A 12,106-nucleotide genomic window follows, 5' to 3' on the forward strand; every position below is an offset into this window, starting at 1 on the left:
ATTAGTCGAACTGATTCCAAAGAGTTCGACCACAAACACCATGACACGAGATTTTTAAATTTTGTATACATATTTAGTTATTAACTGTATAGTTAACAATTATGGTTTATTTTGCTCATAATATGCATTATATATATTACGCTCTTATACAAACCCTATAAATAATTGCTCCTTTCGGGTTAATTTCAAGAAATTCCTTCAAGGGATAAGTCTGCTTGTGTAACTTGTCAATTTGTTTTCTTCTATTTATAACCTATTATTTATTTCCATTATGACATTACAAAAAAGCTTACACAAACAAACAAACTATACATTATTCACTTACGTATGGAATAACCTCTTAACTTTCATTTATTGCACTTTTCATTTTTATATTTGAAATCTGGATCGTAAAAGCGCTAGTAGAAGACTTTGATTTCTAAATAGCAAAAATTCAACAATATTATAGTATAAAAGAATTTCAACTATTAATTTTCCTGCTAGGCAGTGATTGTATGCTGTATTCTAATTTCAAGGGTGAGATTATAGAAATGAAATTACAGGGCAGTATAACAAGATGTCGTAAGCAACGCGTTGTAAGCTTTCATGACTGTGTTGGTCGCATAGCATCGTGGAGACAATATTCTTGATTTCTCTAATAACCTCGTTGTATTACCAGAGGGAGATTTTGTACAAAAGTTGATTGCTTGGGTACCTCTGTCCCATTCGTGTTTCAACCGTGAAGCAGTTGTGTTTGCATGGCTGTGTTTCGGTTTGAAGGGTGGGATATGGCGTGAATTTACTGGGTACAGAGGAATAACACCTGAATCCTCAGGAATGGCAACGCATGGGGGGTAACATGGGCGAAACAGTATACTCTGTTATGTCCATGGTACTGCTCATGTCTATAGGCGACGGTTACCACTTTCCATCAGGTGGGCCGTCAGCTTGTTTGCCATTCTAAGTTGTATAAAAAAAAAAATTAAACTTATTATGTTAATTATTATTATTGGACTGAATTAGTTATACTCACTTGGAATGGTACAGCAAATAGACCTATAACTATGTCTGCTAAAGCTAAGTTGGCTATGTAACAGTTGGTGACGCTCTGCATTCGCCTTGATGTGGCCACAACCCACATCACCAGAAAGTTGCCCACTACAGCTAATACTGATATTGATCCATATAAGAATGACAATAGTACAATCATTCCCGTAGGCACATCGTATAGAGTATCTGTAACAATGCAGAAATTAAGTAATTTAAGATAATGTTCCACATAAAACCGATTTCAAGTGTGACTAAACCAAACAAGTGTGTTATTTTGATTTAAAAACTAAAGAACTTCTATGGGGGCTAAGATTATCGTTTTAGATAAAAAAGAAATTTTCAAATCGGTTTATAACCAACGGAATTATAAGGTCACATAAAAAATACAAACAAATTGAGAACTTCTTCTTTTTGTAGTCGGTTGAAAAGGATAACAGTTTTTATACAATTCGCAATGTTAAATAAATTTAACAGTCTACCTGATAAAAAGTGATCTTCATTGCCTTTAAATGCAAACAGCATTCATCACTTCACAGAATATAATGTGATAACTATACTACATATATACTTATGTTTTGTTATTCCTAATAATTAAAATATCATAACCCCGTACCAAAGCTCCATACCATGTAATTTCATAAGTTAAAAGTATACTCGTATATATTAACAATATAGAAGCTATCCTCAGGATATAAAGTTTTTGCATGGACTCGTTAATGGAAAAATGAAATATACTAACTTGTTAAAAATGACAAATAGAAGGTCTCGTATTCCTATATTCATATATTTTATTCCGTTTCTCGAAATAAGATTGATATTTTTTGTCTTCCAACTACCAAGACCAATCTTGGTTGCCTATCTCCATTACTTAGATATTTTATGCAGTATAATGCCTTGCATAGGAGTACTGATATTGATATTTTCCATATTTCAATAGATGTCATGATGAGGTAACTCACAAAGGCAGATCATTGTAGTTTTAATAAATAGATAAGTACGTAGCTACGTTGTAGTTAATGACAATAGGCATAAGCTTGTTGTCATTATCTAACAAATAAAAATGTACGTGTGATTTGGCAGGAGTCACGAAAAACTGATTATTCTTGCTGGATTATACTCTTTTCTCTTCTTCTTTTTTTATTTCACTTTATTTTTTTTTATGTAATGATTTATTGGATGTCTGCGTTTGTCTTGATTATTGTTAGTAGCTAAAGTACTTCAATTCAATTCTGAATGTTGTGCTCGCCTTTTATAGTAACAGATTTAATTTTGTATACATTTTTTTAATGTCTTATAATTATACTGTTAGTGTACCTTAATAAATAAATATATAAAATTTTTATATTATATTATTCATTCCTAAGAGTCGATCATACAACCACGCTATACTTTTTGCTATAAAATCTAGTACTAGACTATAACATCGGATGAAAACGTGATTTAATCTAGATGTAAAGAAATAAGATGACATCAAAAGATGCGAACGTGAGAAACCCTAGAAGCTATTCATAATAAAATACCTATTTACAACATGGGCTTCCGGTTTTTGATCAAAAGGAAGCCTAAAAACGCTAGTAGATAACGTCTTTATGAAAATTTAGCTGTCGGAATGGTGAGAGATCCTTTAACAAGATAAGCACCGTGACATAGCAAAAAAATGGGGCAGATTAACATATTTTTGCATAAAATTTATTTTAACCACACTACATTAGAATTGAATTTATTCTGAATAATATGAGCTTTACGACTTTTATATTGTATGATTTGTGATTTTTAAGAGACGAGAATTAACGTGATCGTTTAGGTAAAATATAATCATTTACTTGAGGTTATCTTCATACTTTGACTTAGTAATTACTGTCACTTAAAACTATAAATTATTATAATAAAAGGTCCTTGTTAATTTTATTAATTATAAATTGTCATAGAATTATTAATAAAATATATAAATCAAATTTGAAGTCGATTCTCATTCCGACGCTATTTATTCTGTGTATGTTACAACATATCTTTGTCAACTAAAAACAAATTTTATTCGTTCTTTAACAATGAATAGGAGTCACTCTATGTTGGCTTCTTATTAGTTTAATTATAATTGAAATAACTTGTGACGGTTCGCCTATAGTACAATAGGTTTAATACCATAAGTACATAAAAGTAACAGGGGTTCCTATGGGTGACCGCTGCGAAAGCTGAGCTATTTAATATAAACAAACTTTAAAGTCAAGGTTCACAATAGTGTACAGAGAAGACGTTACCATATATGAAATATTGACACAGAAGGGAAACTCCTTTGATGTGTTTCCAAAGTGTAGTGGATGTCACAAGAAAATTAAATAAATTAAACAAAGGTATATTATATTTTATATATAACCAAATTATAGTTTACCTTTTTATCATCAGGTGTAAAAAAGATACATACAACACAGTTTAATAAGGTTTATGAGAGCCTTTAAAGTTTTATAAATTCGATAATCAATTTAATATAAGATACCAAAATACGTTAGCGTATAATTAAATTGAATTTAAAGAGAGGTTCAGTTCGAATGATAGGCTAAATCTGATTATTGAAATGTCTGCCCTTCGGTGACATAATCTATGACGTTATTAGAGAAAGAATAGAAAAAAAAAAAGAAAAGGAGGGACGGCGGATCGGCGGGGGCGCGGGAGTCGCTTTTTAGGAATTGCGCAATAAAAAAAAAAAAAAAAAAAAAAAAGAAAAAAATGGCGCGGGAGTCGTGTTTTAAGGAACTGCGCAATAAAATAAAAAAAATAACTAGGATATAGATCTAGGAGGGACTGGTTCGATGAAGGGGTTTGAGATCTTAGTGTATCACTATGGATTAAGTGTGTGAAATTAATCAATAGAAGACTGGAGAATCCGGTGAGCTTGTTCCATTTATTACTACGTAGTTAGATTTTTGACTGTGATCACAGGCAAAGTCTATACTTAATATTTTTCCCAACAACTATTAAAATACGTATTTAGTCGAGTCCATATACCTTTAGGTAATGCGTATATCGTTAAATGCAATCACATTTGAACAAAGTTTACATCAATATAATTTACGTACTTACGTTATTCTACTCATATACAAAATCCAATTATATGGTCGTTTGATAGAACTTCATCAATTTGATTCAATGTTCTAATTGTCCAGTTTTGGAAAATACTTATTAAATCAGCTATTAAACTATTATAATACTAACTAGATTCATATCTAGTTACTATAAATTATTTATTTATTGAGGATAAATAGACTGAGGTGGCTGTGGTCTGGTCTCATTGCTGGGGAAACAACCATTGATGAGACAGAGATGTTATTGAGTGGCGACTCTGTGTGTGCAAGTGCGGTGTGGGCTACCTCCATTGGTTGGAGTGACTGTTTTATGTGTATTGTGGGGCCGTTCCTTGTGTCAGTCGGTGGAAATTGCCTGTGTTCAGTCGTGGATTGGTGATGGTTGAGACGATGATGATGATGAAATATTTGTATTTATTACACTATTACAGTGTTGGGTTGGAATATCTGTTCATACTTAACGCTTCATGGTGAAATGTTTTTATACCATTACTCGGTCGACCAGATTAATGATTCTTAGTCTATATTTGATTATCCATGACTACATGTGGGGATTTGTTTTACACCAGATGTACAAAGAGACAGCTTAACTGTTGCAAGTGATATTATGTGAATGTAATACTTTTAATACATTATTAATTGTGTTACTAGATAAATTCATGTGACTGTGGGGTGTTTATGGTAAACAAGCCTGTATTGTTTAAATAGATATTTTTTCTTGATTTATTATAAACTTTAATATTGATTTTGTTGTAGTAAGCAAGCTGATTATAACAATTCTGTGTGTGTTACTGATTACTAATAATATTTAATTATGCTGATATTATAGGTGTGGATTTATTTCCTAATGGTAATAAAATTAATAAAAGATTCTCTGACTATAGTTACTCTTAACTAGGTATGAGGTTCAGTATAAAATTGGTACTGTATGACACTTGTGAAGCTATGTATTTTACTCATATTTAGAAAGGAAGTTGTCCTGGCGATAAGGTTTGTATGTGTGTTGTTTGTTCATGTTATATTGACTAGACAAGTTCAGACAGGGTTAATATTAGTGAATATTTACTGGATTTATATTTAATATACATGTTTTGAATATTTTATGGGAATAGTATGGAGATATACAAGTAGTAAAATATAATATTAGTATTTTATAAATTTAATTATTGAGTTATATGTTTATGTCGGACTGTATCCAAGGAGATATTATCCTATTAATATCAAGTTAGGACAATTACTTTAAATATTAATAAAGCAAACACTAACACTGATTATTCACTTCTTTAATAAATTTACATTAGAGGTTAGGAATCAAATAGATAGCATATTGGGAAAATCTTCACCACACATGTATTTGAGGAATGTTCTTGATAATTAGTACTGTATGTATATATTATTGCAAGTACAATTGCAATAAGAATGTTAAACTTCTAATCTTCTGTTCATTCTTGAATGTGAGAGTAAGCTTGGCTACTGATATCAATATAAAACTGCAGCATTACTGGATACTATTAATTATTTCTGGTGTAAACCATGATTATTTATATCACTGATAATTTAGTTATATATTACGGTTGATATATGATGATTTTATATTTAATTATATTAAACAAATACAAATAAACAAACTTGCTAGTATTTGTTACGTTGACAGTTGTGATAGATAATCAAAATTCAATTCAATACATCAATACGTCATTCAATACGTCATTAATGTGACAGATGTCAAACAAAAGGAGATTATACACGTTATGATTCTATATCTAGGTCTATAGAAAATTTATATAATTTTCAGTTATTTTATAATAACTGTAGGGGAAATATTGGAATTATTTATATGAGAAATTTCACTTAAATGATATGATAATTATTTAAAGACCTAATTTCTTAGGGATTTAATCATGATGATTTAAACATTAAAACACTTGTTTATCTGAGAAATCCTCTTAGTAAATAGGTTTACTAAGACACTAAAAGGAAGTAGATATAGTATAACTATAGTACAGCTACAATAATTGTATGGGACTTACTGTCCTTTCTATACAAATATATATTTAATCTATATCTTTCACATTATAATTATGCAATATATTGCCTCTACTACTACAACATACACAAATAGGACTTATTGTCCTTCCTATATACCTATATATAATAATTGACCTGGCACTTTAATGTGTAATTTATCAGTACTGATGACAACAACCAATTAGGACTTATAGTCCTCTTTATAAAGCTACATAATTATTTAATCTGATTATTTCACAATGTGATTAATCAAACCTCTACAAATATTACAAAAGATCTCTATTACTCTCAACACAATAATAGCTTGTTGGACTTAGTGTCCTCAAACTTATAGAAAACCCAACTGGTTATTTCACGAGACGTTGTTAACTTGTGATTAATCAGTGTCTTTTAAAGGACTTATAGTTCCTTTAGATATATCTCTCTGAATAAATAATTGGTTAATTCACAATGTGGTTAATCAACAATAATATTATATATAATTGACTGGACTTATAGTTCATTCAATAGCACTCATTACTTTTAGTAGCTCTCGACCTATGGGTTGGACTACTCGTTCTTAGGCTCCGGCCTAATCAACAGATTTAACTTGGACCTTGAGTATTCTTGGTATTAAGTAAATAATATTAAATTGACAATGCTATGTTATGATATAGCAATTATCAACATTATATGGCTTGGCCAATTCCAGGGTGTGGAAGGTATCCCCTATCACACAAATCTTCATCTCTATCGGACTGTCTTCACAGGTGATCTCTAATGTCACATTATAGGGCCGAAGGGTTATGTCCCATCAAAGTAGGTTCTGGTGTCTGGGTGATCTCGCTTCTTGGTCTGATCTCTTGTGGAGCCGAAGGGAAACCCCCATTGAGTAAGCTCGTAACAGGGTGACGCTGGGAAACAGTTTCGTACTGTTAGTGGGTGATCTCTATGTCGCCATATAGGACTGAAAGGGTCATCGCCCATGAGTAAGCTCTCGTGTCGGAGTGATCCTGGGATTTCAGTTCCGATCTTTTTGCCTCTGGCAAACACCAATTTATACTGGAAGCATCGTGGGGCTGGTGGAGCCACTGTAATGTTGAAGTAAATGTACTTATGTTTGGTTTGGAACTGAGAATACTCATTCCCTTATTACCATCAGAGTGCATTAATAAATAGTAATACCCTTCCCTACCTTTTAGGAGGAAGAGTTATAGATAGTTGGAAAGTCTTCCACTGGTCCGGGCGTGTGAGGGGCCCGACCGCTCCCCCATTTTTTTTTTTATTACAGTTATTCTGTAATTTAATATTAAATTAACATAACCTTCTAGTTTCATGAATTATGAGTATAATTCATTAATTATTCTTAATCCTTAAAGATTTATCAATCATCTTTATTATTTAACTCCTATCATATACCAATTAAAGAACCTTTTGGTTATTACACACACAACGGGTCCTACATTACTAGACGATCACACATTTATTTATCTGGCCAAATGATCAAGTGTTCTACTAAAGATCTGTTCAATATTATGTTTTATTGTAAGGGTTTATATGATTCATAGGATATTTGGAGTGTATAAGGCAATATAGGTATGGGGTTATATTGAGGGTGTTAGGCTATCCTTTAGGGTAGGTTTTCTTTAGATTTTCATGGATTTTCATTAGGTTAAGCCTTCGTAGGCTTTTCATAGGCTTTGTAGGTTTTCCACGTGTAGGTTAGTTAAGAGGGTAGTTATTATAAGGGGTGCAAAAAGGGGGGACCATCACAAACTGTATTTTCTTTTTAAGAAACTTTTAAATTGTTTGAGTTATACTATAATCAATGGCACGTCTTTATTTTAAAACACACAGTTAAATATGTTATATAAGTTTTATCCATAGAATGAGATAGGGAACAATATTTATGTTTACTATGCTACTGAAAAGACATAAGTGTGACTGAGCGTGCGTGAGTGCGTACGTGACCGTGCGTTTGTGTATTTGCTTGTCATGCACACGCAAATACACAAACGCACGGTTGTGTATTCGTGTGTGTATGCGTATGCGTATGCCTGCGTGTGTTTGTGCGCAACCGTGCATGCGTACTGTGTGCATGCTGAGTACGTTTCATAAATACGCACCATATGAATCATTAGTGCCATTTTGATTTATATACTCTTCTATAGTGGAATTTCTTGACCATTCAGCATCATCGTCTTGAGTTGAATTTGTTGTACTGTAACAAAAAATTATGTTTGTATTAATCCACTAATATTATTATAGGTAATGTATTGGCTTTATACATTTATATAATCTTTATCTACAGTACTTTATGGATAAATTACTTAGATAATCATAGTAAACAGTATTGTAAGTGCCAGGCAATGGATATTACAAAGTAAAACTTTCTTAAGATGTTTGGATATTTGTTACTTAATTAGGCTTAAACGACCGAATAAAATTTTATATAATTAAATATATGCCATATTGTTATACGTATATATTTCACACGAGTAAAACTGCACAATAGCGCTAGTGAAATATAAAGTGGTACCCTTTATATTTTACTACCTTAGCAAGTTTGAAGAGACTCGAAACACTGCTTTAGAAAAAAAAATGAAAATAGAAAATACTTTCAATCGAATAATAGGGGGTTTAGTTTCAGTAGGTAAATGAGTTATCTGTGTTTAAAAAACAATGTATCCAGTCTATATGTATATATATTGTACTAAAGTTTCCAGCTTCTCTTACGAAGGGTCTTATCCTAACGATTTTTCAGTTTCTGATTTTTTATTTATTAGGAAGATAGATTAAGTCGTTACCATTCATAGTAAGTACTAAAATTGTTATTCAATTATAAGAAAAATAAATATATATTTTTTCTTATTATATATAAGTACCTACATTCAATATTATAAGTTTCTATACTTATCTTTTATTTTTTTATGAGACTTGAATAGTAAATAAGCTAACGTACCGGTAACCATTGCTGAAAGCTATGAACAGTATTATAAATATTCGCTAACACTATAATGTCCATGGTATTCCTTATTCATTGCTATTCTTGAGGACAATGGTGCTATACCTGCATACTCTGTAATTTTCTTTTCATATCCCTTCCTTCAATCCGAAACACAGACATGCAAGCAAAACTGTTTTACGGCAAAACTATAGGTGGGTTAGAAGTACGCAAGCAAATAACTTTTGTAGTCTTCCACTGGTGAATTTGCTGAGTGTAAAAACCGTCATAAAATTTGCACTATACCTACATTTTATTTGGGATTGACAAGGACAAGTCTACACTTTGTGATGCACAATTGACATATCCCGATTATGCAGAAAAATCGCGGGTAAAAAATAGTCAATAATAAAGTAATCACTACACTGTATGCACCAATCATGACATCATCATCATAACAGCCTTTAACTGTCCACTGCTGAATATAAGACTCCCCTTTGGGGGGTTTTGCCAATAGTTGCCACGCTTGGTAGGCAGCTTGGCAACCACAGTTAGGGATGCTGTTGCCTATCCTTTGCTCTCTCTTAGTTGTCTCTTATGACTCTGAAAGGAACTGGTGGTCTATTTTATGCCACCACCACACGGTCGATGCATCAAGACTTCGTTTAATTATTAGCAAATCTATAAGATAAAAATTATTGTAATATTGATTTCACATTAATTACATATTTAAGTTATTATCAACTACAAATTCCTAAAGGCCTAAATAATTGTACTTTACTTACTGTATACAAAGAAGCTTAAACTTGTAACTAACTCAAGAAACGTTGCCTGTTTATTGAAAAAAGTTCAAACTAAACTTTGAATAATTCATTATCTGTATAAAATAAATACTACAGTACAGTAAAACTTTCAATGTTCAACTAAAACAATATTAATTTTAAACTTTCGCGTTGTTTACACATATTTTATACACTCAACAATAACAATCGAGACTTAACGCGATGTAAAAGCTTTTACAGGAACAGAACTGACTTGTCCTGACCACGACGTGGTGGAATTCACGTCAAAATGTCGGCATTAAAGAAGCAGGTATGTAAGTACTGTTTACCTTTAAAAGCTTCTACTTTTACAAAATAAAACAAAATTGTTTGGCAACATAAAAACTTTATGTAACTCTAGTGATTTAAAAAATAATTATTCAGTTTAAGGGGTTTTAAATTAAGCTATTTTAAATAGAGAATGTCCTCAATGCACAAATTTTTAAAGTGTATTTTATTTACCTAATATCTTTGTCAATTCTGATTATATTTTTTTATAATCGATAAGTGTTGCCCGAATTACTTTGTTCTGTCTAAAATTATTATTTTTTTTCTTTTATGAAACAAATCTGTAAATTACCTTGCTTATGGGATTTCCATATTGTAACTATTTTTTGTTATACGAATACAATCAGTGTGTTGTATTTCAATGACCTTTTATTTAAATCATCCCACATCTTTCCTAGAACTGACCCAATAATTATATAACCCTTAGTGGGTTACCCCTACCTCAGACAGTAATAGACAATATAAATTATCCTACAGATACACCAATGCGATATTACATTAAAAAAACCGTCCAAGTGCAAATTGGACCTGTGCTCTGAAGATTCCGTACAAATATATAGGGTATATAAATTGTTCGTCTATCATAAAAAATATTTCTCTGCGATGTAACTACAAATTTATGATTTCGGATTTTTCCTTTTACTTGTGCAGTAAGACATTATTTGTTTCCAAATTTCATGATCAACGTACCCTGTGAATTTTGATTACCATGCAAATATCAAAATATACAATGTTTACGACCATATCGTTTGATTGCGTTCACTTAGTATATAAGGGTTCCGTTTTTTTTTAGAGGTACGTAACACTAAAATATTAATATAAAATAATAATTTCATTGAACCTAATCTTTAGTTCCTTACTTTAATTTTGGATATAGTTTAAATAATTAAAGATATATTTTCTATAGTCATGGGGGTCTCTAAATTATGAGTTTTCAGAGCATACCACATTTAAAATACTACAGATATAATATTATGAAATTTAATAGAGTTAAAAATCAATATTGGTACAAAGAATGTGACGTCATAATCATTAAATGATAAGGCAGTTAGATAAAAATCATACAGAAGTCGCGGTATCATTTGGTTGAAGATATAAAATATTAATTAGATATGAACTTTGATAAATTTAAGATTATGTGCTTTACTAACAATGAATATTAAAATATACCTATTCACTTTTTCTAGCAACTTCTACTAGCATACTGATTCTGCTCTCTTTTATTTCTTGTGCCATAAATACTAACACATTTCATTAATTGCACTAGTAAATGTAAACATTAAGCAACCAACCTACTTTTAGATAGTATACAATGATTGTTAAAATAAAAAGAAACAAAATGAAAACTGAAAAATGGTTTAAACTGGAATATGAATTAAGAACACGTAATGATAAACAAAGGATAAATTGAAAAATAATGTATAAAGACGAAAGAAGTCAGGATGATTGGTATGAAAAAGATAAGATTATATGGAAACATGCGGAAAAGATTCTTGGTTAGTAAATGTTGAGCAGAATGTCAGCGATTTTATGAAAAATTAGATTATTAAAAATATCTGTCAGCTTTGAAAGATTATGGAACGTGATAAGAAAATAAACTCTGAAATCAGAACAATACTTCAACATACATAACTGTATACCATCTATATCAAACAGACTGGTAGTTAATCAAACAGACATAAATTACTTTCGTACTTCTACCTTCTACTATTAGGAAAGATAGCCACTACCCAGTTTCGAGTGAACACAATAATGTTATGACTAAATGAATTCGAAAAAAATCCTAAACAAACAGTAGCTCAATAAGTAAACTCCAATATTGCATGTTTTTAATTATAAAAAAAATTGAACGTTAAAATAAATATTTTTTGAAGCCAACAAGCATTTTAATTGAAATTTGAATTGAGTTGTTTATTGTAAGAAAAAATTGTAATAAG

The 12,106-nt window shown here is 30.9% G+C and overlaps 1 protein-coding gene across 6 annotated transcripts in view; it reads right to left on the reverse strand.

Annotated features, from left to right (window-relative positions):
- Positions 1–12,106, reverse strand: part of LOC113511743 (RYamide receptor-like) — a 64,670-nt gene that overhangs the window by 33,700 nt on the left and 18,864 nt on the right. For 2 of the 6 annotated variants that reach the window (XM_026895454.3, XM_026895453.3), the window contains exons 2-3: positions 8,243–8,337; positions 1,013–1,215 (exon numbers count right to left, since the gene is read on the reverse strand). In XM_026895454.3, the coding sequence (XP_026751255.1) occupies positions 1,013–1,189 (177 nt within the window). In that variant the 5' untranslated portion in view covers positions 1,190–1,215; positions 8,243–8,337. The other 4 variants (XM_052896975.1, XM_052896997.1, XM_026895455.3 and 1 more) reach the window with 4 other exon arrangements.

The sequence above is a fragment of the Galleria mellonella genome, unplaced genomic scaffold, assembly GCF_026898425.1.
Source record: "Galleria mellonella isolate WM207_F2 unplaced genomic scaffold, CSIRO_AGI_GalMel_v1 utg117, whole genome shotgun sequence".
NCBI lineage: Eukaryota > Metazoa > Arthropoda > Insecta > Lepidoptera > Pyralidae > Galleria > Galleria mellonella.